The sequence below is a fragment of the Synchytrium microbalum genome, assembly GCF_006535985.1.
Source record: "Synchytrium microbalum strain JEL517 chromosome Unknown SmJEL517_scf0009, whole genome shotgun sequence".
Classification (NCBI taxonomy): Eukaryota; Fungi; Chytridiomycota; class Chytridiomycetes; order Synchytriales; family Synchytriaceae; genus Synchytrium; species Synchytrium microbalum.
Window position 1 is genome coordinate 165,637 of NW_022158358.1, and position 25,685 is coordinate 191,321.

Consider the following 25,685-nt stretch of genomic DNA (forward strand, 5'->3'; position numbering starts at 1 on the left):
TTGCGAAACTGTAAAGTGACACTGCCTCCTCGTCAAAACGTAGCGTTGGTTTTCGAGTCATTATCAATTCAACAACCCGCAAGTTGTGTTATTCGATGGACGCAAGCCTCCGGTGACTCTCATCGGTTCGCAAATCCAAGTGATTGAACGTTTTAAGGCTGTTAATAAACAGACTGACACGTAACTCGCTCACTCGCTCGGTTTCAGCATTTCGCATTTGTCAAGCAACCTGCGCAAGGAATAAAGCAGATAACAGAAAGAGTATCACCATGTCAAAAATGGATCATCGCCCATGGACTATTGATCGAATCTTGGCTACAATTCAGGTACATCCGGCTCGCTGTCTACCTTCCATCATTGAATGTTTTGAAAAGTCATGAATCGTCTTTGATCTCAGCAAAGTTCTTAAATGAACGGAGATTCATTATTTGCTGTACTAAAAAATAATGAAATATACTAACCATTTGCGGTATCATAGGCAACGACCGGTCTTGCATTCACTTCCTTTGCCATTTTACATATTGGAGGCCACGCCCTAGTTCATTTTAACTTTGATTTAGCCAACAAAGGATTTCAGTTCGCCCAGAAATACTACCGAATCCCTTTGGTCGAGAATGTAGCGGTCTTCGGGTCGCTCTTTCTGCATGCTGTAGCATCAATAGCACGTTGGTGGATAAGGAAGCCAGTTGTGCAGAGTGCAAACCCTCCTTATGCTGTCAAGGAACGAAACTGGCATAGAACTTTGGGCTGGGTGTTGCTTCCACTGGTATGAAGACATTCACTGCATTCTCTGGGGTTTGGAAAACAGAAACTAGATTATGGGACTCCAATTACCAAGCCACAAAATGTGCTCAAACGATTCCTTCATGATAGGTTACTATTCATTTGTTTGCAGCGAGAATATTGCCAATTCTTGTATTGGGAAAAGCTGCGGCTGATAAGATCTCGGATATCTCGGCGGCTGTTCTGGGTGCTGTTGTCGCTCCCTCCCCACGTATGAAAAAAAGTTTGAGTTGGCAGTTGCTCGATTGCTAACTCTGATTGCGTATTTGTTAGTGGTGCTGGGTCCTTTGACGGCGGCTGGATTAATTCACACGGCGTATGGAACTGGTTACTCATTGCAAACATTTGGTGTAAAGATACCAGCAGCTCCGAAAATATCGAGAGAGGCATGGGTTTACGGATTAAGTGCTCTTGGTGTCTCTACCTCGTTAGCCGTTTGTGGTTGGTATTATTCCCTTCCGTTTACCCCAACTCAAATCCATATGGTTGCCAAGGTGTATCAGCATCAAGGATTCCTCCAGGATGCCATATCCAAGACTTTTGGAGCTCAATATTCCCTAAGACATTGAGCTATGTAGCAATGAGTAATTGTAGAATATTCTCTGTCATACTAGATACCGCGGAATGTATTGCCTGATACGATCTTACCGAATAGATGTTCATATATAAAGATTTCAATCCAGGATGCTCGCGAGTTTTGGGATGGTATTAGTGCTGAATTCATAGTTTCGTGTTTGTGACAGACTACTCCTCTTTTTAATTTTCGGGGCAGTTTTGGTATCGATCGCTGTAATATGGCGCTGACAATTGAAAGTTAGACTATAGTTCAGAATAATCCTTGTTTATATTCGCCTCTACATTAGCGCTTCTATACACATTTCTGCTCATAAGTCCAAAACATTTGATTTTGGCGTTTGTGTGGTTCTTAAAATTCGGAGTGGAGCAAGATCAGCAAACTTGAACAATAATTGTACGTATGGCGCAGATTTGAGAGCTAGTCCATCGCAAACGTGAAGTTGTTCGACTGTGTGATGAGTGATGTCATTGCTTACGTTGTGTCCCACATTCACCTTTCACGAGCGTCTCACTCAGCTTTTTCAAACATCAAAATCTCCCTCCACTGTCACGAAAGGTAACGTTAACTTGCTCTCTTATAAATTCATGCTACTTGCCTAATGACTCCTTGACTTTTGCTCAATAGACCTCCTTTTCCCCCAATCCCCAAAAAACTCCAAAAATGTCTGCTCCTGATTTAAGACTAACCACAATCTATGGCGGCCTCCCCGGAAAGGTACTGGATCATGCGCATTCTTGCATGTCGATCTTGGAAGCTGGAAACTACTTCATTTCGCACGAGTTTCCCATCGATCTTCACATTTCAAAACATTCAATCCCAAACACATTCTCCAATACTAAAGTGCTTCCTCCTCCTCGAAGGTGGCTGTTGTTACCGGCGGTGGTATTGGAATCGGCAAGATGATTGCTGCCACCTTTGTCCAAAACGGAATGAAGGTCTACATTGGTACAGTACTCTAATTGTCTCGTCACCACGGTTTAGAACTCATGTCAACGCATGTTCTGTCTTCATTTAGCATCCCGAAAACAATCCGTCATCGATGAAGCTGTCGCAGACCTCAACAAGATGGGAGCTGCTTCTGGTGGAAAATGTGTCGGTTTAATCGCTGACTTGACCACGAAAGCTGCCTGTCAGAAATTGGCAGACCAGATTCTGGCAAAAGAACCAAAAATTCATGTCTTGTTCAACAACTCTGGAGTTTCCTGGGGTACGCACCTTGAATATTGGTGCTGAAGTTGTCGGGCGAAACAAAAGAAAGCCCAAGTTTTTGATAGATGACATGCTAAATGCATTTACCCTAATTCTAGGTGCACCAATGACTGATTTCCCTGAAGAACAAGGTTGGGACAAGCTTTTCGCTTTGAACGTCAAGTACGTGTTTTCTCAAGTTTCTTCGACGAATGTGCAACCAATTGACGTGAATAAATCAAACCCAACAGGAGCATGTTCTATATGACTGTCGCTTTATTACCCGGTCTGAAAGCTGCTGCCAACGGAAATCAAGACCCTGCCAGAGTCATCAAGTAGGCAGAAAAAAAGCTCGTACGAATTGTAAATGCATGGTACCTTTGTGGACTGACACTTGGCATTTGTCTTCAGCATCACTTCCACTGCTGGTGTCTCGCCCATGGTTGAAAATGCATTGTCTGCTCCAGGATCAGGTAAATTGCAAACCAAGCAAAGTACACATCGCCAACATGGAATCTAACCCCACCTGCAACCACACTAGGAACTTTCTCTTACGCACCATCCAAAGCAGCTGGCAACCATTTGACACGAGTAATGGCTGCTTCTCTAGCCAAGGACTTCATAACAGTAAATGCTATCGCACCAGGAGTATTCCCAGTAAGTTCATAGGCACAGCATTCTTGATGTGTTTCCACTCGCTTAACCAAACCATTCTTTCTATCACTAGTCTCGAATGACTGCATTCGGTATCCGTGAAAACGGAGCAACCATGGTGAAAGGACAGCCTATGGGCCGAATTGGAATGACTGAAGATATGGGTGGTGTCGCCCTCTTCTTGATTTCCAAGGCTTCTGCTCACACTACTGGCATGGTCTTGCCCTTATCTGGTGGTACTGAATTAGGTAAACTAGGACATGAAAGCTGTAATGTGCCAACCACCAGTTCGACTAATGAGTTAACTGCAATTAGGTAACGCCATGGCATCTAGAATTTAGAAAAGACCTCGCACACGATTAATTCTGAGTCTTGCGCTACGTTGAGAAATAAAAATTCTGGTTGCATGTACACTCCTAGATGCAAACGACATCACCTTGTTTATGTTCAAACTGTTAATACGAGCTTTGACGCGTACCCAGGACGCGTATGTAGTTCCTTGTTCCTTTTAGGTCAATCGTAAACAAAAGTACACATCGCTTCACTCCCCTACATTACGAACTCGACGGTCGACAATGGAGACCAGCAAGGACCGAAAAGAAACCTCTAAACGGTCACAAGGTAAAGCAGTGTACACCTTTTCATCAGTTTCAACCGGTCTCTGACTGTCCTGAATCAATTCAGATATATCTGATGTCGACGATAATCCTTCAAAACACCGAAGCAAGTCCCTAGACAAAGGTACTTCTGGACTGCATTACAACCCTACAATATGTCTCTGTGGCTCAACTTTCCTTCCCTTTCTATTGGTTTAAAACCTGGACTTTTCTTGCTCAACATGAACATTTTACTTCGACGACTCGATGATTTTGATCTGAATTGCCCAAGATCGCAAACGACGAGATAGGAGTTCTAGTACCGAGATTGATGACAGAAAAGAGCGTAAAAAGTCAAAAAAGTCTAGGAAGAAGGAATCCAAGCAACAGCATCATGATTCTGATTCGGATTCTTCAAAGGATGAGAAGCGCAAGAAGCGGAAGGAGAAACGCGAAAAGAAGGATAAGGTAGGTACATCAACGTACTTTAGTGTAAATCTTTGACCAACTCCTTTCGTTATATCCAGAGAAAGAAGAAGAGGAAGAAAGAGAGCGAATCGTCTGAATCTGATTCTTCAGAAGACGACGACGACGTCAAACGCAGTGCTATAACCGGCAAAAAGCTAAAGCTCAAGGTGAAAAAGACATCTGAAGATAAAGAACGGGAAAAGAATAGGGTCGATTTGCTCAAATTCCTAAATCAAGCTTATGACTAGCTGGTGGGGAATGTAAAATTTAAGGACATGTTGTATTTAAGTGGCGGGTGCAGATATATATACATACATTCAGTAATATTTTATGATGCAGCAACGACGCCCAGACCAGCACCGATTTTCACTTCTTGCTTCATAAAGAATCGTGAAGTGGAAGAAGAGGCACCTTCAACCATTGTACCACTTTCTAGATCCTCGTTCGTCAGCTGAGAGCAGCAAAAGCCACATTTGGTGGCTTGAGAGGGTATGCTCAAGTAACAGTGAGGGCACGTTCTCATCTTCGGCCTTTGCGATCTGAAAGCTCGACCATATGCTGTATTTCAACAAGACGAAGCATTAGTTGATAGTTAACGACAAATAGCAAAATCGACATGTCTTACACTTGACGATAGCAAACACAATCAACGAAATAATCACAAAGTTCAAGAGCGTAGACAGAAACCTCCCAAAGTTCCACGTTATCATCCCAAGTGAGTTGGCAAGTCCTACAGACTTTGGACGCAAGCATGCTTCTATGATTGTTTCGTTGGTCGGATTGGTACAGGCAGGATCAGTTGGGCCACTTAATACCACGAACTGTGAAAGAAGGTTAGTTCAACTTTGGACCATGATGGTTGAAAGCATTTACCTTGTCTGGCAGTGCTTGTCCAATAGCCAGCCCAATAGGTGGCAAGACCAAATCAGTAGCGATTGAGTTGATTATAGTGATAACTGCTGATCCCATCACAATTCTACGAAGACATCTACCTCAATAAAACAATTGAATAAATCTTAGCTTGATTCAGACGTTCTCACCCAACTGCTAAATCAACTGAATCCCGTTTAACGAAAAAAGATTCAAAATCTTGAATGACTTGTCTTCCCCACGATACGACGACCCATGCTGTAGGCGTTAGAGATTCGTGATGTGGCACGGAGATTCTAAGGGATTCTGGCGTGCTCATGAGCTTGAGTCTAGCAAAAGTTGAATTGTCAAAACCTCGAGTTCCAAAATCGAAAATAACGATCTAAGAGAGAATGGGGATAGATCCGAGTAGTTCGGAATATCCAAAGCTTACGAAACAGAGGAATTTATATGGCAGGCTAGCGTCCTGTACCTGCTAATGCGGGAAAGATTTCAGAATGCGATAACTTGAAACAATAATTTCAAGAAATGTTTGAGGTTGAAGAGCAACAACCGGTGTTGGTTACGCCAGTTAATCGAATATCACGTAGCGACGCGTCAAAGGTCGAAATAGTACCGAACGAGTTCCCTTCTTGATTATGCTGCCTTCCTCTAAACGCAAATAACAATCGCAAACACGATTTACAGACCCTACGCTCTATACGCATGTAGCGCACCAACGGAATACTCACACTACTCACACCATGCAAACAATCTCTACATATTCACGTCTCTGCAAGAGTCGCACTCTGATTCTTCAAGCTTCCAAATCACAGCAAATAGCAAGACAAGCAATGACGTCGACATCTCCAAACCGCCCTAGCATAGTAGGCAGCGACTCGGGCCCATCATCACCATTCCCATTATTCTTTAAAGGCCCCGTAGTCAAGGGATTTCAGCGTGGGAGTCGTGAATTGGGCATTCCAACTGGTGAGCTTGTATGAATGTTATGAGTGGGTTTGCTTGGGTACAGTTATATTGGAGCAACCTGCATGCATCGGTTTGAAGATCTCCTGTCTCCTTTGCTTCTCTCACGCTGCCTTCCCTCGTCGACATCGACATCAATTTTCGAGGCCCGACAACACATTCTTTGAAATCATTGACTCACCCAACCCCAACTCCCCATTTTACAGCAAATCTCCCAGAATCAGAAGCCGAGATAGCAGGCAAAGTTATCGATTCCGGTATCTACTACGGTCTAGCTTCACTAGATGCTGAATCAACCGTATACCCGATGGTGATGAGTTTTGGTTGGAATCCTTATTACAAGAATGTCAAGAGGACTATGGTAAGCTGCAGCTCGGCTGGTTTGTGGTCTCATTCCGAGAATCAAGTGGCCTTACGTAGTATTTTTTTGGCATGTGCAGGAAGTGCACATAATGCACAAATTCCCTCAGGATTTCTATGATCGAGAAATGAGAATCATTATATTGGGACATATTCGGCCAGAGCAGGATTATAGTGGCATCGGTATGAAAGTCAACGTCTCATTTACAACTGCCGCCATGCTGATACACAACTCTAATACTTAGACGCCTTGTTGGAGGACATCAACTTTGATATCCAAGTCGCACACAACTGTTTAGCTCGACCTGCGTATGCTGCTTACAAGGAGAATACCTTCTTGAAGCCATCATCGAGGCTATGAAATAATAGATTCTAGAATAACTTTCCTTTCAACAAAATTGTATACATTCTTCAAAAAACACCTCATCAATTACTTTGACAACACCCGTTTACTCTCTATATGCGATATATATTTTTATCAAGTAGTTCAGAAAAAAAAAACAAATATGATACGTTTTCAGTTGTTGTAGGTGTCCTGTTGTAACTCTCTCCTCATCCTTTCTCCCTCGTTTTCTCAGTCCCTTTCATGTCCCTCCCAAAAGGATCTATTCTATATTGATGGACAGGGGAATCTAGTAAGAGACTCCATTGATGATGTGTGTAGCAGTGTCTCCAGTAACAGGGGTACGTCCATATGCACGTCTGAACTTTTCGTCAACACGTTGCAAGAAGAAGGTACCACTAAGCAAAATCAAGAAATTCGTGGTTAGCCAAAAAAAAGAGATAAAATGACAGTGAATCGTACTTACGGGAACTCGTTGGCAGTATCAATAGATGACTTGGGGTCATAAGCCTTCAGTTGGTGAGTCTCCTCTCTCAAATGCATGACAGCGTCATATTGAGCTGGAGGAACAACTGTTCTGGCAGCTAATCGTTCTCTAACAGAGAGCTTTTCGGCGATTGATGATGTATCACCCACTACAGTGAATGAGAACATGGATGAGGCCAGCCCAGATCCATACGAAAACATGACAACTCTCTTGTTTAGCTGTGGGGGAAATGAGGTAAGTCTATGAGCTTTCTTGGAGCAAAAAAACCGATAGAAGTTTAGTCCGATTGGTCGAGACATACCAGCTCGGATGATGGGACTTCAGAAAGGAGAGATGCCAAACCACCATACAAGGAACCACAATACATGTTTCCGATTTCCTTAGCACAGAGTAAAGATGGCACGACCTTCTTCTTGAATAAGTCCTTGGTGAAGTCCATGAAAGCCTTTTCAACGTCGCGGTTGGAGTAGGTGTCTTCAGGCTTGATTCCCTAATAGAAGTGATTGAAGTGTCAGTGTCAATTGCCAGTCACATAAGGATCCTTGCCTTGCGATTTTTTCAACAGATGTACGAAACTTACTTGGAATTGTGAGAATGCAGCAAACCTAGGGTCGTTTTGGTGACGGAGGAAGTCATTGAATGCCAATCGGGCAAATGACTTTTGGACGAGCTTGGTGTATGGAGAGTGGAACAAGAAGTAGCTGGCAGCAGATTCCAAGGTTGGGTCAGTTTCACCAGCCTAAACGTATTGAAATAGAGAATCAGTTATCCTTCTTCCCGCTATGATTTGCTCTACCTTTGAGCCAAGAAATCAAGCCATGTATCTCCGCATACCTTTTTCAGCTTGTCCATGTAGAGGTTGTAGCACTTGTCATTAGCACGTAAGTAGCATTCAACAGATAGCTTGCCGTCGACTTCTGGGTATTCGGAAGACAAGTCTGGTTTGAAGAAGTCCCAAGCGTGTTCCATGTAACTAGCGCGGAGACCTGACCAAAATATCGTTGATTGTCAGCGAACGATGCGACAACGAATCCATTCGTTGCTGCGCTTAAATTACATACCACGATCAAAGACAATTGGAGCGTTAGCACCCAACAAAATGGCAACACAACCAGCACCACCAGTTGGACGAGCATTTCCTTCCTTGTAGACTGCGATATCACCAGCAACGACCAAAGCGTAACGGCCATCCCAGTAAGAAGATTCAATCCAGTTCAAGGCATTGAATAAGGCAGAAGTACCACCGTAACAAGCATTAGTGGTGCTGACACCTTCAATGTTTGTGTTTCCAGAGGCTGCAAAGAGGGTCATGAGGACCGTCTTTGTTGATTTGGACTTGTCAGTGATGGTTTCAGTTCCAACTTCGAGACGTCCAATATCGGTGTAGGCAATGTTGTACTTTTCCATCAAGTTTTGGACAGCTGTGAGGTGAAGGGAGTGTTTGCGTGAGTGCGAAGTTGATGTGGATAAAGAGTACATGCGAGAATCAAGGATCATTAATGGATCAATACGAGTTCATCATAGTCGTGTCTATTAGTAGGTCTTCCCCTTCCCATCATCCAAACTTCTCTAGTCCCCACCAAAGTGGTTGACAGGCCCTCAAATTTTCAAGCATTGGAAACTAGCAGGCCTTGTAGCCGTGTAGTGCTTGCATACGTACCAGTGAGACAAATGGAGTTGATGTCTTCCCGGTCATCGCAGAAGCCCATGCGAGTTTGGCCCAATCCGATAGTGTATTTGCCTTCCGAGACCTTGTCGTGCTTTTCCAATTCAGTTTGATCCACGCACTAGACGACAGGGATAGAGGGCAGATATGATTTTTAGCTCGGTGATGATGATATAGTGCGGCAGCATTGTATCCAGATGAATGAAATTCAGAACTTGCAAATAAAGTGTGGGATTGAGCTTACCTTTTTGGGGAAGTAGATTTCTACGGCGTGGATTCCGACATTGGACGGTCTTGATTCAGATCCTTGTAGCATGACTGTATGTTGTTGCAGTTGAATTGGAAGATGTTGAATGAGCGTGGTGTGTTTAAGTGTTGATGGTGTGAGAATCAACCAAAAAATAATGAAGCGGAGACGAAAAGTTTTGATCCAACACACGCGTCATCGCGAATTTAACATGGACATCGCGTACAGGATTATTAAATGACCATTATCCTGCAATCACATTGCAGATTGGTTCCCTCTCCATCGAGAAAATGCCCAAATTACTTGTTGCTGTGGGAGTTGTGTCCAGCCAATCAGATTTTTGTCATGCCATTTTGTTAAGTAGCGAGGTACGCATAGACCATCCGCTTCAAAGCATAAAGGATACAGCACATCTACGTCATGTTGGAGTCTTGGGTCAATAGGGCTCAAAATGCAATCTCCAAAACATTTGGAAAGGAAGCTACTCCCTATGTATTGGCCTCCATTGCTGTTGGTGGTGTGGCTCTGATTGCCATACCACTGCTATCTCCAAAACAGGTACCATTCCACTTTTAATTGCTTATCTGATTCTACTTGGCACCATCTGGACTTGATTTGCATTCCAATCTATACATCAATCTTTCGCAAAATTTTATCAACCATCATGTGTGGGTCACTCTGACATTGTCCTAAATATTATAACCAATCTATTACAGAAATCAAAAGGAAATGCTCCTCCCATGATCCCTTACGTCATACCCTTTGTCGGTTCTTTACTTGACTTTGGTTTACGTCCTATTGATTTCCTGATCGAATCTTACTCAAAGGTACAGCAGCAGTTGAAGATCTTATGCATTGTTGCTTACATCGATGCAGTAATCTGCTATCGGCGTGGGCATACCAATCAAATTGTATGGATCTGACACCTGTCAAATTAGTATGGTGATTGCTTCTCCTTTGTCATGTTTGGTCGAAACATGACTTATGTCATGGGTCCAGACGGAAACAACTTCTTCTTCAACGCAAAACTCGCCGACGTCTCTGCCGAAGATGCCTACGCAAGTTTGACAATCCCCGTATTTGGAAAGGAAGTCGTCTACGATGTTGAAAACTCAATCCTCATGGAACAGAAGAGGTATGTAGCATGTCAAATTGATGCAATATAAATAGCCTTGGCTAACATACGACTTTCCTACCACAGAATGGTCAAAGATGCATTGACTACAAATGCATTCAAACTATACATTCCCATGTTTGTTGAAGAAACAATGGACTATGTCAAGAGGTGGAAGACTGAAGGATCTATCGATGTATTCATTGCCATGTCGGAGCTTACTATTATGACTGCATCACGTACTCTGATGGGCAAGGAAATTCGCTCAAAATTAGATGAGTCTGGTATGTCGTGATCCACGCGGCTCGTTATTTGCTGGCCATTAAACGTCCTGTCTCACCGAAAACATTGCTTAACTCACTTTCCTCAACTAGTTGCCGCATTATACCATGATTTAGACGGAGGTTTCCAGCCAATCAACTTTTTGTTTGAATGGCTTCCACTGCCACAATATTATGCTCGTGATGCTGCTCAAAGGAAGCTAAATGGCATATTCAAGGATATCGTTGTTGCTCGTAGAGCAAAACCTGAAACAACCAACTCGGATGTATTACAAGCCATCATGGATTCCACTTACAAGACTGGTGAAAAGGTGATTGATGTCTTCAATGTCAAATTGTCATGCTTGCTACTTTTTAATCGAGTCTGATAGGCACTGATCCTCGCTCAATATTCTTATAGATGTCTGATAACGCCATTGCTAACTTTATGATTGCTATTCTTATGGCTGGTCAACACACCAGTTCTACTACCACTACGTGGACTCTCTTATACATTGCTAGCGATCCTCAGCTTCAGTAAGGATCGTTGAGTATCTGTCACCTTTAATTCTAGCTCTGAGCCACAATCATCTCACACTCCTCCTCCTTGATAGAAAGGCACTGTTAGAAGAACAATCTAGAGTTCTTACTGGCAAACCTGATACCCCAGCTTCCCAACTACCGCCACTCACATACGATCACATAAAAAACCTAAACCTTCTCGAAATGACCATCAAGGAAACACTACGATTACGACCTCCCATCTTTCAAATAATGAGAACTGTCCTTCGAGACGTTGAATATAAAGGCTATATCATACCTAAGGGCCACACCATCTGTAGTTCTCCTGCCGTCTCTCAGCTTGACCCTGAAAAGTATCCAGATCCACTTAAATTTGATCCTACTCGTCATTTGGAGGCTGCACCATCTGGTGAATGGAAGCTCACCAACTTTGATATTGCAGAGAAGAGTGCTCGTAGTCATTATCTACCTTTTGGCGCAGGTATGTTTGGCGCACAGCTGCAGCCAGAATGTACTGTGTTTTTGCTCATGCCTTGATCATGCTTTCTCCTTCCATAGGTCGTCATCGATGCATTGGTGAAGGATTTGCATACATGCAAATAAAGTCCATCATATCCATGCTCATCCGAACATATGAACTGGAATTACCACTCAACCCAGACGGTACTCGTAAATTCCCCAAACAAGACTTTACTAGTTTGATTGTCATGCCTGAAAAGCCTACAATGCTGCTGTACAAGAAACGAACTGCATAGATAAAAGTAGATAATTTTTTGGATGTTATATCTCTCTTGCTCCACCTTGACGATGTTTTTATATGTTCGGAAAATAAACGCAATTTCTGTGATACCTTTATACTTTATATGTCTCCATTCCGTATCTGTGTCAGTGCCAATGAGAGAGATATGTGAGGTCTTCGAATGGATACGGTAAGCGCCGTCTCGAATGTCGAAGGTCTTTCGCTGTAGCCAACTGTGAGAATCAGACCACGTCTTTGCGTCCATGCTCTCTTGCTTTGTGAATTAACGTACAATTGTGCTATGTCATGATGTAGAGTTGTGGATTCGTGACGATATCTGCTATCGGATTCCGCATTCTTTGGACTCCTCTTCCCGGTCATCCTATATATACCATGTTGATGTGAAACGTAATGTGAGTTGGGCATTTGGGCCAAATCCACCTTCGCGCACACGACACACCCCAAAAGATTTCAAAGAGGAAAGAGGAGTGCTGTATTCAAAGAAATCGTTGTTGCTCGTAGAGCAAACCCTGAAACTACCAACTCCAACTCAGATGGGTTACAAGCCATCATGGATTCCACTTACAAGACTGGTGAAAAGGTGATTGTTGTGCACAGCATAATTTATCGTAGTGTTTGTTTTTTATGCATCAAGCTGGCGGGTACTGATCTTTGGACAAGGTTCACATTAGATGTCTGATAGCGCTGTTGCCAACTTATGATTGCTATTCTTATGGCCGGTCAGCACACTGGTTCTACTACCACTACATGGGCTCTCCTGTACATTGCTAGCGATCCGCAGCTGCAGTAAGCGTCATTGTGTGCAGTCCGAGTTCTTTTTCGCCTCATAGGCACGATCAACTGAACAATCGTTCTTTTCCCCAACCACAGAAAAGCACTACTAGAAGAGCAATTCAGAGTTCTGACTGGCAGGCCCGATACTCCAACCTCTCAACTCCCACCACTAACTTCCGATCATATCAAAAATCTAAACCTTCTTGAAATGACCATCAAGGAAACGCTACGATTACGACCTCCCATCTACATAATAATGAGAGCCATCCTTCAAGATCTTGAATATGAAGGATACATCATTCCGAAGGGCCACATCATCTGTAGCTCTCCTGCCGTCTCTCGTCTCGACCCTGAAAAGTATCCAGACCCACTGAGATTTGATCCTACTAGACTTTTGGAGGCTGCACCATCTGGCGAATGGAAGCTCACAAACTTTGATATTGCAGAGAAAAGTGCTTGCAGTCATTATCTACCTTTTGGCGCAGGTAAGTTAAGCACGCATTTGGCGTTAGAAAGTCCTGTTTTTTGCTCAAGTCTTCAACATACTCACTCTTCCCATAGGTCGTCATCGATGCTTTGGTGAGGGATTTGCCTACATGCAAAAATAAAGTCCATTGTATCCAGGCTCATCAGGACATATGAACTGGAACGACCACTCAACCCAGACGGTACTCGTAACTTCCCTACCAAGACTTTACAAGTTTGAGTGTCATACCTGAAAGCCTACAATGATGTTTTACAAACGACGAACTGCATAGTGTATATAATAATGTTTTGGTGTTAATATTTGTCGGCCCGTATTTTTTTGCGTCTGGAGAATAGAACCCATTTTGATATTTTCTTTCTATGTGTCTATTCATAGTGTATATTACAATATGAGGTTTTCTTACGCAGCTTCATACAAAGCTTGTGACCGTAAGACGCTGGTGCATGATCGAACAGCTTCTGCCATATCTAACTGACTCTGAAGATTTCCAGCATGTAAATTCATTCGGGATGCGTCGATTCGTTTGATTTGTTTTGTTGGTAGTGACCCTATTATTTAAGATTGTGAATTTGGGTGTGAGCATTTTGAAAGTCAGGCCAAAAAAGCCTAGACGTTGCCTCTTACTTGACACATCAGCAACCTGCCGCCTGCCAACACTAATCCTCTTTAAATCTCTTGTAAAGGCTTCCCGTCGATTCCACCTCTCATCGTCCTTTTGACGAAACCACATAGATATAGTAAAGCAACTCCATCCCAACATACTGAGTGCTCCACGCAGAATCACGAAAATCACCCACGTTGAACTGCTGAATGACGCTGGTATGCTGAATGGTCTTGTGTTGGCAGCCCATGACAAATCGTCTTCCATTGGAGTCACGAGGAGTGTGAAGAAGTATGATAATAGCATGCCTGCAAATATGTCAGATGAGAAATTGTCGTGCCAAAAAAGGAAAAGAGGGTCCTCAATGTCACTTACAAACGCAACCAACTACCTCCATCTTAACCTCAAGATTCACCGACACAATCCTCCAACTACGCCATACACTCCCCCATCCACCCGCATCACGTTTACTATGCAGCACGGCCATGACACTTCCAGTGGCGGCAATAAATCCACATATTTGAATGATCTTGGTAATGACTCCAACGAACGATGCGTATGCTTGTAAGTAATCACTTGTTAATTGCAAGGGTATGATTGTGAGGGAGATGAGACATGCGCCTGCGTATAGGCCCTGAAACATGCGGTGGACTTCGGAGATGATGCTGTTTGTTGACTAAGGGAAAAAACTAGCTGCTTTAGTAGAGAGACATAACAACTGTTTTAAGAGTTCACGTCCTTACACTCATAAATGCATATACTCGTGATTCTGGATCATCGCTATCTCCAAGTCCTCGACTTGTGGTCTGAGGTGGGTACGGGCCGACTACTCTTCTAAATCTCTTTTGCTCTACAACAAATGTATGAGGCCCTCAATTCATACTTCGCTACAAATCAGTCCTCACCAACCTTCAACAAACACAACTTCCACATCTGCTTGTCCCTGCTCAGCTTGTGCATGCACTTCGATATCCAGTGATGCTTCATCATAATCGTCATTCTCATCTTGTTCTTGGTCTTGCGGTTCATTGACAGTTTCAGGACTACTAGCTCGACGTGCCCGATTTGGAGATCCTGCTCGTGAGGTTGAACGTGATCGAGAAGGAGATTTTCGACGTGCGATAATGTCTTCTGGTGCAATTGTCACATAGTCGTCTACAGAAATGTGCAAAACACAATCATTAGCCCTGACAATAGAATTGTTTCTGAAATAATTAGCATTAGGTTATACATACCAGCAATGGGAGACTTGACTGATATTGCATCAGAATCAATCATTCGTCGTCTCGTAATTGATTGCCGAAGCAAGGGCTCCTCGATAGTTACATCCCTTGTTCGTATTTTCAATCCTTCCTTACTGTCAGGCGTTTGCGGTCTACTGCTTCGTACTCTACTAGAAATTTGTCTCCTACTAGCAGAATCTGGATCAGCATATTCATCTTGATGCAATCCATCTTGACTCTTTCTCGCCAATCGTTCTTGTGAAGCTTCTCGTGGCGTCTTCTTGTGCCGTCGTGTTGGTGATGGCTGCATCTCAATAGCATCATTTAGTGCTCGTGTTCTGTATAATGATGCACTTGCTGGTTGGTTTCGTGCGTTATCAACTAAAGTATCGTTTTCGTGGTATTCTTGATCATACTCTTGATAATTTTGATTCAATTGATCTAGAGATTCACGAGATTTTCTGGCGAGGCGTTCTCTTGATGCCTCTCGTGGCGTCCTTCTTCTTCCCCTGTGTTCTGTTTCTTGCTGCTGCTGTTGATGAAGTTGGTTTGATGAAGCAATGTCGAAATGGCGTTTCCGGGAAGACCGCTTGGAAGGTGATGGTGTCGATTCATCGTGCGAGACATTCGATTGTATTTGGTTCTGGGCCTCTGCCGGCTTTTCCTTCCTCCTTCGTTGCTTTTTGGGAGGATCGATTTGGTTAATTTGATGGAGGGAAGTATCTAAAATATAGAAAGTGTGAGAGATCTGTAGTATGCTTGAATGCGCATGGCAATTACCTATCCGGAGCCCTATTGGCGTCTTCTCTCGTCTTCTATTCGTATCGTAATCCATTTTTGCGTCCGACTTGATGATTTTCCTCGTTTTTGTGAGAAAATTTAAGCTTTGTGGAAAGGGCGAGGCAAGAAAGAGCCCTGGAATTGGACAGTGCTCTTATTTATATACTATTAATATTGTATTGCTACAAACTGACCCCCCAAATTCGTTGAAAATAGCAAGAACGAAATTACTGCTGAGATAGGCAATACTTGAAACCTACCCACAAACACTAGACTTATTTACAAGAAAGAACCCATCTATAAAAGAACAATCAGATCTAAGAAGCAGGTATAAAATACTGCATAAGGTCTAGCTCTTCTAAAGTGTCCTTAAATTTGTTGACAAAATATTCGTGTGATAGTCCAATTTCTAGCTCAAAGAGTGTAAAGGAAGCGAGAGATAGAGCTCTTGCGAAATCTTGATGGCCCAAGAGTGCGAAACTAGAAAATGATGAAATTAAGAGGATATCCTTCAAATCGGGCACAACTGGAAATGGGCATGACTTCGTACCATCTGGCAGAGTAAAAGAACGTATATAGTGCTGCCACATCGCCCACTATAGGTAATGCCTGGAAGGTAATATTTACTTCACTAGCCCCGGGTTTCACAGTTTTGATTCCACCTATAGCTTCAAAGTGCTTTTCTACATATTGCAAAACGGTTTCTAAGGCCTCCTCATTGGTTTCACCAGACACTGAAGCTTTCTGGAAATACAACCTGCTTAAATTGTGATATAGATACATTAAATGAGGCCGTTCAGACGTACTCCGGTCAAACGAATATGTGTCTTCAATGTCAGAGACTAGACCCTCCAAGGTTTTTATACATTTTTCGAGCAGACCCATTTGAGGAAGTGTTGGGTATATAGTCTTTCTTTGATGGTAAAGTTCTAAACGTTTGGCGAGGTGCTCCTTTGTCTCCTTTCGATCATCATGGCAATATGGGCATGGACATATGCCATTATTATAACGACGGGTAAAGTATCTCGATCGTTTGGATTCATCATCCAGGACGTTTACTCGTGAGATGGATATCTCGCTGCCGGATTCAATCAGACTCCTCGCCCGCACCATCAGAAAGTCACCGACAAAAAGCTTGGTTGTGTTTGGTACACAGCTATGGTTGGCAAAAGACGGGAGCAGGTATACACCGGTAGCCAAAGAGTCTTCTGTCTCATCATCGCGTGCGAGTGAGCTTCCTTCTGCCAGAGAGGTCATAGGCACGATGTCCAACGCGTTGTAGATACACAGGTTGTAGATCTGGTTACCGTCCACTGCTACAGATTCGCCTGTTATAGAATTCCGCCTAAGACAAGGGCGGCTATGGAATTGTGTTATTCTACTATTTATGTCGTCCACACGATCTTTGGTTTGATTCGGTAGTGATGCGATTATCGGTATGGTGGTCGCATCGTCAAGAAGACGAGCAATCACATTCTCGGTCAACTGATTGTATATAGGTTGGGCCGCAGTTCTATCATACCGGGAGAGAGGAGAGTCCAGATCTCGCTTTGACGGTCGAGCAAACGCAAAGGGTTTACAAGCTAGTATTAATTCTCCAACCTGAATGTCTCTTGTAGCAAATACACCACCAGACGTGTTGATCATTACCGGACCAGTATAATCTGCAACTTCAATGTCCGTCGACATGTGTTCCACTTCGGCCCATTTAGACAAACCAGAAAAGTCATATATTCCAGTGTCCCGTTCTCTTATGCGTAAATGAATCTCTGTTAAGAAATCTGGATATTGTTTGGAAGAATCAAGTTCTAGTGCCTTGACGACATGTCCTCTAGCCTCTTCGAATTGTTCCAGTCCAAAGGCAGCCTGAGCAGCTGAATATTCAGCACTAGCTTTATAAGTCCGTGATGATTCCGGATTATTTAATACAAATAGCGAATCATCGTAAGCAGCGCCATACAGCCTCATCCGTATTTTAGTTGCTGCCCGACTCAGGATAATTGGAATTCTCTCCACTTCATCTTGTGACACTTCGATACCACGACTATAGGCTTCCAGTGCTAGCACATATAGCCTGTGTTCGTAAAACCGAGCGCCTATTTCCTGCCACTCTACAGCAGTCTTGGTCCCAGATATAAATGGCATTGCACCTGATAACCAATTCACGTCGTTTAAAATTGGATGTTCCGGATTCTTGAAAAAGAAGATGTCACCAGGGGAGCCTACTCGAATGTAGTCTTGAACGTTGGAGACGGTCAAAGGTTCTACATTGAAAAACAAGAGTGGTTAGGCGATCGCTCACCTAGAGAGTCGGATGTGTCTCCAATACCTCTAACTACCACAAACAGTCCTACTGGCATGATGAAGTCCAGCTCTTCAAAATTCAAAGTGCTCAGAAAAGGATAATTGCTAAGAACGATCTTGGTGCATCCCCCGTGCTCGTCTTCCACCGGTATTATGAGATTTTTCACTCCGACTAGTAGGGAAGAGATCTGATGAGTGCGAATGCCTTTCTTAACCATAAAACACAACATACACGTCCTAGCACAAACCCGTCCCACAAAATAGGTTGAATAGTGTTTTGTCGAGGCGGACATTTCCACAATGGTGACTATAGGAACAAGCTTTAGATTTCAAGCAGATTTACAAAAGCTGTTGAATGACGTTGTAAGTATACTTCGTTTCAGCTCCTCAAAGTTTCGCGTGGAAGGCGGATTGTTGGATGAGGGTTCGTGACCATCGTCGGATACGAGATCAGCATTCAATCTGGCCTCATCGGAAGTGGGAAACGATGAACGAGCAATTGGCACCAGCGGAGATGGTGTGTCGTCACTGTGAATGGAAGTCGGTGGTCCACTTTCCGACAGCTAAAAGGCACGATGACACATGAGAATCGTGCTTTAAAAGTAATTTTACACGTCGAAATGTCGGATTTCGATTACTATACCGATGGTTTTGGATCTCCTTCATGAGCCTCGACATTGTGGATCATTGGAGGATCTAAGCAGCAGCTTATAGGAGTAAACTAATGAGAAAGAAAGAATGATACGAGCAAACCACCATAGCTGCTTAATAAATAGGTTTTGACAGTGAACCTTGTCAGTGCGACAAAGAGGAAATGCGATGTTTGGATATGTTGTTTGCAAGTAGGGTAATATTATTGCGAGGTAAGGTATGCGGAGGTGAAAGCTGACGGAGGAGTTTGCTTCTAGCAAGGTGCCTGTGCCTATCAGACGATGCCAGACGGAATTTCACGTATCGGATTTACAACAGCAGCAAACTTTTTTCCTCGGCTGGTTCCAAAGTGGCAAATCTCAGCCAAAATCTTCCGGAACAACACACTCTCAAAAAAAACTTCTTGTTTTGATAACACTTCCGCTGTCTTATCAAGCATGCAGGATGCTCTGCTGGCCATGGACGTCGGCGTAAGCAGAGATGTGAGATGTGTTGGGCACTACTTATCTTCCAAACTTCCACTTGTTGCAAGAATTGTAGGTCGTTCTGCGCAAAACTAGACAATTAGAAACTACGCATATGGTAATTCTTTGCATAAATACAAGAGTTATTTGTGACTCTGAGGATCTTTGACTCGCCACAGACGAATATTCGCTCATCTGCGTCTACCTTGTCTGGGTCCGCTATTCAGCCAAACGAGGAAAACATAACCTGGAAGTCGTCCAAGACTTGTGAATTGAAAGTATAATACGTAGAAATTTAATTCAAGAGTGCCTGGTTCTTTTCCAGCTCGTTTTGTCCAGTCAAGTCGCTGCAACAAAAATGACCAAAAACGACGGACGAGACGAGTATCGTCTTTGACGGTCCGGATAAGATACGTAAACTGCTTCGAAGGCCTGACCTACGTGAGCACAGACAACCGAATCCAGAAGAGTGGCAAGATCCGTTGTTCAGGTTTAAGTGGGAACTTGCAAATAGACTATGTAAGCTATACTTTCATTTCATCACTGATAAGAAAAGGCTCATCAAAGAATTCAATTTTTTATATACCTGTACTATGAAAATGGGCATCGCTTCTTCTCTACAAACATCAGCAGAACAAAAAACCTGTCAACATCATTCCATCGCCTCGAAAAGCCTTTTCATTTAAAAGGCTGGAAAATGCTTTAAATCTGGGCCTGGTCCGGACCCTGATAGTCTCTACAACAATATTACTGTCTTCTCGAGCGAGAACGCACGAACTGATTCTACTCGCCATCCACCATGTGCAAAGTCATTCTCACACTTGAAGAGGAGTGAGCAACTACTCTAGACTGTCGGTGAGATCGTAATCGATGGTGGCAGAGTCTTTGAGATCTGCTGGCCACACATAACTATCATCCAGCAAACTGCAATCGAGATCGTATCTTACTCAAACAACAATGAAGCACTCGATAATGGTCTCTTTATAATCCCTACACTCGTAAATCATAGTTGCTTAGGGAATGCAACAACTTCCTACTATGGAAGCTTTGTGATCTTGAAGTCCAATACTCGTATCGAAAAACTCTCAGAAATCACGACCCAATCTCTTCCTATTTTTGCTGACTATATGGAAAAGACGAGGTTTCATGATACGAATTGACGCTTCACATGTTAGATGTGTGGATGACGAGACGGACTCGATTGTCGGAAAGGCTCTTCGTACAAGGGTATTCGAAGAGAGCTTGCAGGTAGATCCACCAAATGATAAACGCAAACTCGCTGCCTTCATATCTGAATGCAAACATAAAGCTGAGGCAATCAATTCGACGTATTCCAGCTCCTGCACATCCCCTCGCCTAACTCTCGTATACGCATATAAAATGTTGGCGGAAGCATGCTTCGAATACGGGTCATTGCATGGCAAAGTCAATCCAACTATGCTGGAAGATTGTATCAAATAAGCAAAGATGCAGTTTGAAGCTTTGGGAGGTATCATGAAGATAGAAAAGAAGAAGTCTGGTGATTTAGACATGAAGATCGAAAGTGCACCTCTATTAGAAGCGTTGGTGTCTGTCTGTGTATTCATCTGTGCTGCTCGAAGGTAAGCAGGGTGGCAAGGCAGTGGGACCTTCTGATTGATTGACTTATCGCTGTTGCACACTCTAGTAACATTTTACTCGAATATCCCAACATGGCTAAAGCTTGGGTTCGGGGAGCTTACACGCTCTTCAAATTGGAGATTGTGAAAGTGAAGACTTCTTCATCGCATAGTACAAAGGTTTTTGAACCCGATGAATCTCATACATATATTTGAATCAAAACCATTTGGTGCTTGATATTCTATAGTGTGTTGTAGTATAGCACGCGAAACATAAAACTACATGCTTCAAAATCAATTTCAAGTTCATTTTCAAGTACAATTTTAACCAAATTTTAAAAATTTGTTTTCAAAATAGGACAACCGGAAGACTGAATTACAACTTTACACTCAAGGTTTCTTGCACTCGTCGTCTGCCGCCATCAATCTTCCTTCGATCTACGGTGAAGGTATCGATTTCGTCGTCGTTGGGCACTTGTACGAGATCCTTACAACACAAAGAAAGTGAGTTATAATATCCACAGTTGCATACGCATGTCATCAGACACATACCTCGACATCATCCAAATCCAGGAACTCCATCACCGAGTCAAACCCAAACGGTCTAGGAGCAACCTTGTAAAAGAATGGCGAGTGAGAGAACTTGAGAGCGGGCTTGATTAGCATCAGTTCAGCTCCTAAAAGAGTGCATGAAGTGTTTTAGAACTCTAGTGTTTCAACCAACTTTGCAAGAAAACCATACCGCCATTTGGATGATCATGAGACGTAAAGTGAGAATCCTTGATCCTGTAAAAGTGAGCTGGGTTCCAAGACGGCTTATGTGCTCTAAACAATTGTTCTTGGAATCTGATTGTGTAGGAATACGTTCCAGCACCATGAGGATCACTGAATACAGCACGTATTTTTTCTGGTTGATACCTATAAGATCGAAACGGTTAAAAATCACAACTTTACAGACTTTTCTTGGTGATTGAAGTCGTCGTTCACTCACTTGTTCCAAGCCTCTTCAACAAGCTCAGCAGGATGTGTACCATAAGATTGCAACAGAAGACCGGCTTGTAGTAGACTTGATTGCACAAGATAGGAGCCCCCATTTGCTGCTCTCAGTCGCAAAGCATGCAACATTCCCAAGAATAAAAGGTGACCACCAGATACGTCCAAGATTTGGAATGGGATCAAGCTAGGCTTGTTAGGATCCACAGGTCCTTCGTATCTGTGATGTTTGCCATGGGCAACTGCTAATCCGCACAGGGGCTGGATGATCTGATCGTATCCAGGAATGTTCATATACGCGCCTATAAACCAATTCCTTAGATTTTCAGAAAAAGACATGATAACACTGCTTCATGGAAACTGTTTCATACCTTCATGGCCTGCAGAGTTTCCTCTTACGTAGATGATGCCCTTTTTACGATTTTTGACCATATCTAACACATCGTCTAGACTCAATCCACTGCGTTCCATGACACCCGGTGAGTTATTCTCGATAATTACGTCAGCCTCCTCAACGAGCTTCCTCAAGATGTCCTTTTGGGATTTGAGGTCGATAAAGACACATCGTTTGCCTTGGTTGGAAGACCATCCGAAGTAGGTCCTAAAGCTCCAATGTCAGTAATGATTTTTTGCTTTCACCACACCACTTGCGAGAGGACTCACTCGTCCAAAGCAGCACTAGTTGCTCGAATCACATTAGCACCCATTGCGGTTGCCAATCCGCCTGATACAGGACCAAAGACGAATCGGGATAGTTCCAAGATCCTGTTTGAGAGGAATGCGTTTGCCGTCAGAAATACACACACAAACTAAACTTTCAAACTTACTTGATTCCAGCCAGCAATCCGTCCTTAGATCTCTTCAAAGGAGAGAACGGTTGAGGAGCCCATTTCTCATTTTCGGCCTTAGTAACACGTATAGGAGGCCACTTAGAAGCCAGTTGTCCATGTGACGACTGTAACAGCTCTTCCAGACTACGAAATCCGACAGCTGCGCCGACATTACTCTTGAACAAGTGCTGTTCTAGCTCATACACATTCCATGTCTCAAATTGCCTTTCAACCGCGTCCAAGTAGTTAATTTGTTCTTCTTCATCGTCAGAGATGGCCCATTCACACAACTGTTTTACTTTGTCGGCCGAGAATCCTAATGCCTGCAGAGCAATCTCTGGTGTATCGGTCAATCTGGGTGAAGTCATGATATATCCATCTTTGCATTTGAATGATGAACTCCACTGATTTGCCCATCGCGATTTGAGCTTCATTACTGGGTCAAGGTTTAGAGTCGCACGATTACGTGCGATGAGTCCAGCCATTCCGTAACCATCACAGCCGTTTATAAAGTGGTTTCCACAGGTGAGTGTAGCTTGGTCAGTGTTTATAGACACATCTTGGGTAAATCCAAGCCTGTCTCGTGAGATCAGATTGGCAATCACAGAAATGGCAATATTTAAACCTAATTTCAATAATATTTAACTTAGCGATGCGTGGAACGGTTCTCATGGATTGTTGACAAACTCACCAGTGATGTACTCGGTTACTTTAAACGGGGTAGGAAGGAAGGGCTTATCATCCGTTCCAGATATCTCGACAGCGCTGACAAGATCATTTACGTCTCGATGGTTGTAGCCCAGTTTTTTCAAAATGTCGAGAGCAATGTAACGTGATTCGTCATGTAAAGAGACCATATCTGTATAAAAGTACAAAAATGGCTGTAAGATAAAAGAAAGCTCAAGTTCGTGGCGTCTAATACGGGAAATTTGTTGGTTGCATGAATGTAACTCACTGTCACAACCAAAACACAAGAGGTCGTGGTGTTTCACAAGGGATGTATGCGACTTTCGGATGGATCCTAATATTGCAGGATACTCTAGCTCTTGAAGAATCACGTGCAGATTCTACGTATGAGCGATCGCAGACTGAAACAGCCTTGTTTTTGTGTTTGAGCAATTGTGCTGTTGTTTCTTGTCTTGAGCACAGGACCCTATGCCACCAGCCTGAAATGGTTTTGCTCAAGTTTCAGGTTGATCCAGATATCGACCGCCCAGATTTCTTTCGCGAAAGCACAGTGTTAGTAGCAAAATGAGAAGCTTTTTTTTTATTGATAAATGTCACAGAGTCTACTAATATGTTTTCTGTTGTAGTATAAAAACGTGTATGATTCACACTCATCTACACTCCCTCTCCTTACGAGAACGTGAATGACTCGCACTCCTTCTCGTAATCCTGTGGTATCATATCATTCATGACCTTGTTGAATGCTTCAAGGGTACATAGAGATGTATCACCATTGCTATGGTGATTGCCAGAAGTTTGACACTGTGGTATTTTTTGTGGTTGTCCTTGGTATAACACCCGGACGAAATGTTCTTGTGTTTTCTTCTTTTCTTCTGCAAAGAGCTCCAGAGTCATCTAAGAATCAGACATGTTAGTAATGTAAGCACGCTATGTCTGCAAGATACTGTGCGTCTTTGGCCATTAAGTCGTACCATGCAAGAGAATGGTGGGTATCGTCCATCAAAAACTCTAAACGCCGAAAGCAGGGGTCCAACTGTAGAATCGTGCCCAGAAAAGACTAACGCCGAACAGATGGTTAGAAGGGACGGGGTTCAAAACACTACACGGTATACAAACGGCATCTATTCTCACCTGCCAGCTTCACAGAATCCTTATTGTTCTGCACGTTGTCGTCAATCTTGTCCTTCAAATCCTTGACTAATCGCCCAATCGACAGTCTCGCAATATCTGGCTGCTCAAAAACGTTCCACCAATATTTAACAGTCATCTGCAACAGGATGATGGTGTTACGACAACTTTCCTGTAATGCCAAACTCCAAATTCACAGACCTGTTCCAAATCAAGCATATCTTTCTGCGATACACCTGGTGGAAGTGGAACGCCGTGGGCATCCATGCAAATGAAAGTGTCTGGGGTCAATCACAAACGGTGAGTAAAACGACATGTCGGCAAGTCGCTCTTTCAACAAACTTTACCGTAAAGCGAATGAAGGTATCGTAAATCAACGTGCTTTGAATCATCTGGAGATCCAAAACGCTCGAATCTCGACAAGAGCTTGTCAATTTCTTTGGCATCACCGAGCATCAGTTTGGTCCTGAAGTCTCTAGTCAGTTTCGAGAGATACCGACAGTCGTACATTGGATACATGTTCTCATCCGATCTCATATTCACTTTGAGATCAATATCGCCCTCTCGTTTGTCTTGTGGGTATAGACCATTCAATAAATATTGTAGAGATTCCAGGGTTCGTGCGTAATCAGTTGATCGAAGATAAATATCCTTGTAGTGTCGTGAATCGATTATAGGATTTACGAGTTTCAGCTTGTCGATATACAGTTTCCTCATATTTACACCCATAGTTTGCAAGGACATCTTGCCCGTGTCCGTTAACTTGGATTTAAAGAATATTAGGCAATTGTTTGTTTTGCGAGGCAAGGAAGACTCTACCTGTCCGTAAAAACATTGCCCGTCAGTGGTGACTTCTCCCATACTTTTGAGAGAGAAAAGAAAATTAGGCTTTTGTCCTTCAAACACCTAGATGAAAGCATTATTCATACAGGAATGAGTATAATGGCAGCACAGAACATAATTAACATGTGCTCACAATTTTCGAGAATGCTGGCAAGCTTTCATGAACTTGATGGTCCAACAGAGGAGTTTTGGTATCATTTGATTCCAGTGCATAGTACACTGCGTGAATGAATGGAGTCAAATGGCATTTTTTAAATGCGTCACTCGGCCAGTGGTCCTTGAGGTCTCTCGAAACGGGACTTCGTTCACCTAGAATGTTTGATGTGTCAGAGTTTTAGCAGATTAAAGCAAGCCAGGAAAAGGAAAACGAAAACACAACATTATGAACTCAGACTGAAAGATATCGATGGCAAAACCACCAATGGTACCCACCGTGTCTGTGGATTACTTGGACGAGCTTT

At 43.1% G+C, this 25,685-nt stretch overlaps 8 protein-coding genes across 8 annotated transcripts; 5 read left to right on the forward strand and 3 right to left on the reverse strand.

Annotated features, from left to right (window-relative positions):
• Positions 1 to 269: 269 nt before the first annotated feature.
• SmJEL517_g02246 (uncharacterized protein) lies at positions 270 to 1,352 on the forward strand (the record flags this gene model as incomplete). Its single annotated transcript, XM_031168174.1, has 4 exons — positions 270 to 326; positions 479 to 766; positions 874 to 994; positions 1,057 to 1,352. The coding sequence occupies 4 exons, from the start codon at positions 270 to 272 to the stop codon at positions 1,350 to 1,352; spliced, it is 762 nt and encodes a 253-aa protein (XP_031025859.1).
• A 668-nt stretch (positions 1,353 to 2,020) lies between these two features.
• SmJEL517_g02247 (uncharacterized protein) lies at positions 2,021 to 3,543 on the forward strand (the record flags this gene model as incomplete). The annotated part of the gene is made up of 9 exons (XM_031168175.1): positions 2,021 to 2,074; positions 2,221 to 2,305; positions 2,376 to 2,567; positions 2,668 to 2,731; positions 2,800 to 2,883; positions 2,960 to 3,021; positions 3,090 to 3,205; positions 3,276 to 3,450; positions 3,518 to 3,543. 9 exons carry the CDS (start codon positions 2,021 to 2,023, stop codon positions 3,541 to 3,543), a joined length of 858 nt encoding a protein of 285 aa, XP_031025858.1.
• A 2,426-nt stretch (positions 3,544 to 5,969) lies between these two features.
• FMN1 (riboflavin kinase) lies at positions 5,970 to 6,823 on the forward strand (the record flags this gene model as incomplete). The annotated part of the gene is made up of 4 exons (XM_031168176.1): positions 5,970 to 6,105; positions 6,309 to 6,463; positions 6,543 to 6,645; positions 6,708 to 6,823. 4 exons carry the CDS (start codon positions 5,970 to 5,972, stop codon positions 6,821 to 6,823), a joined length of 510 nt encoding a protein of 169 aa, XP_031025867.1.
• A 271-nt stretch (positions 6,824 to 7,094) lies between these two features.
• Positions 7,095 to 9,274, reverse strand: ERG13 (hydroxymethylglutaryl-CoA synthase; the record flags this gene model as incomplete). The annotated part of the gene is made up of 8 exons (XM_031168177.1): positions 7,095 to 7,203; positions 7,272 to 7,510; positions 7,594 to 7,782; positions 7,873 to 8,031; positions 8,127 to 8,278; positions 8,354 to 8,713; positions 8,953 to 9,079; positions 9,203 to 9,274. The coding sequence occupies 8 exons, from the start codon at positions 9,272 to 9,274 to the stop codon at positions 7,095 to 7,097; spliced, it is 1,407 nt and encodes a 468-aa protein (XP_031025866.1).
• A 351-nt stretch (positions 9,275 to 9,625) lies between these two features.
• SmJEL517_g02250 (uncharacterized protein) lies at positions 9,626 to 11,856 on the forward strand (the record flags this gene model as incomplete). Its single annotated transcript, XM_031168178.1, has 8 exons — positions 9,626 to 9,763; positions 9,922 to 10,032; positions 10,144 to 10,340; positions 10,407 to 10,603; positions 10,694 to 10,911; positions 11,001 to 11,116; positions 11,194 to 11,582; positions 11,660 to 11,856. The coding sequence occupies 8 exons, from the start codon at positions 9,626 to 9,628 to the stop codon at positions 11,854 to 11,856; spliced, it is 1,563 nt and encodes a 520-aa protein (XP_031025773.1).
• Positions 11,857 to 12,411: 555 nt separating this feature from the next.
• Positions 12,412 to 13,243, forward strand: SmJEL517_g02251 (uncharacterized protein; the record flags this gene model as incomplete). Its single annotated transcript, XM_031168179.1, has 4 exons — positions 12,412 to 12,441; positions 12,544 to 12,647; positions 12,732 to 13,120; positions 13,197 to 13,243. The coding sequence occupies 4 exons, from the start codon at positions 12,412 to 12,414 to the stop codon at positions 13,241 to 13,243; spliced, it is 570 nt and encodes a 189-aa protein (XP_031025774.1).
• A 7,876-nt stretch (positions 13,244 to 21,119) lies between these two features.
• Positions 21,120 to 23,423, reverse strand: SmJEL517_g02252 (uncharacterized protein; the record flags this gene model as incomplete). Its single annotated transcript, XM_031168180.1, has 8 exons — positions 21,120 to 21,230; positions 21,296 to 21,420; positions 21,486 to 21,661; positions 21,735 to 22,038; positions 22,108 to 22,337; positions 22,400 to 22,501; positions 22,564 to 23,191; positions 23,258 to 23,423. 8 exons carry the CDS (start codon positions 23,421 to 23,423, stop codon positions 21,120 to 21,122), a joined length of 1,842 nt encoding a protein of 613 aa, XP_031025775.1.
• A 499-nt stretch (positions 23,424 to 23,922) lies between these two features.
• On the reverse strand, positions 23,923 to 25,125 carry SmJEL517_g02253 (uncharacterized protein; the record flags this gene model as incomplete). The annotated part of the gene is made up of 5 exons (XM_031168181.1): positions 23,923 to 24,147; positions 24,225 to 24,310; positions 24,385 to 24,520; positions 24,583 to 24,662; positions 24,729 to 25,125. The coding sequence occupies 5 exons, from the start codon at positions 25,123 to 25,125 to the stop codon at positions 23,923 to 23,925; spliced, it is 924 nt and encodes a 307-aa protein (XP_031025776.1).
• Between the last annotated feature and the right edge of the window lie 560 nt (positions 25,126 to 25,685).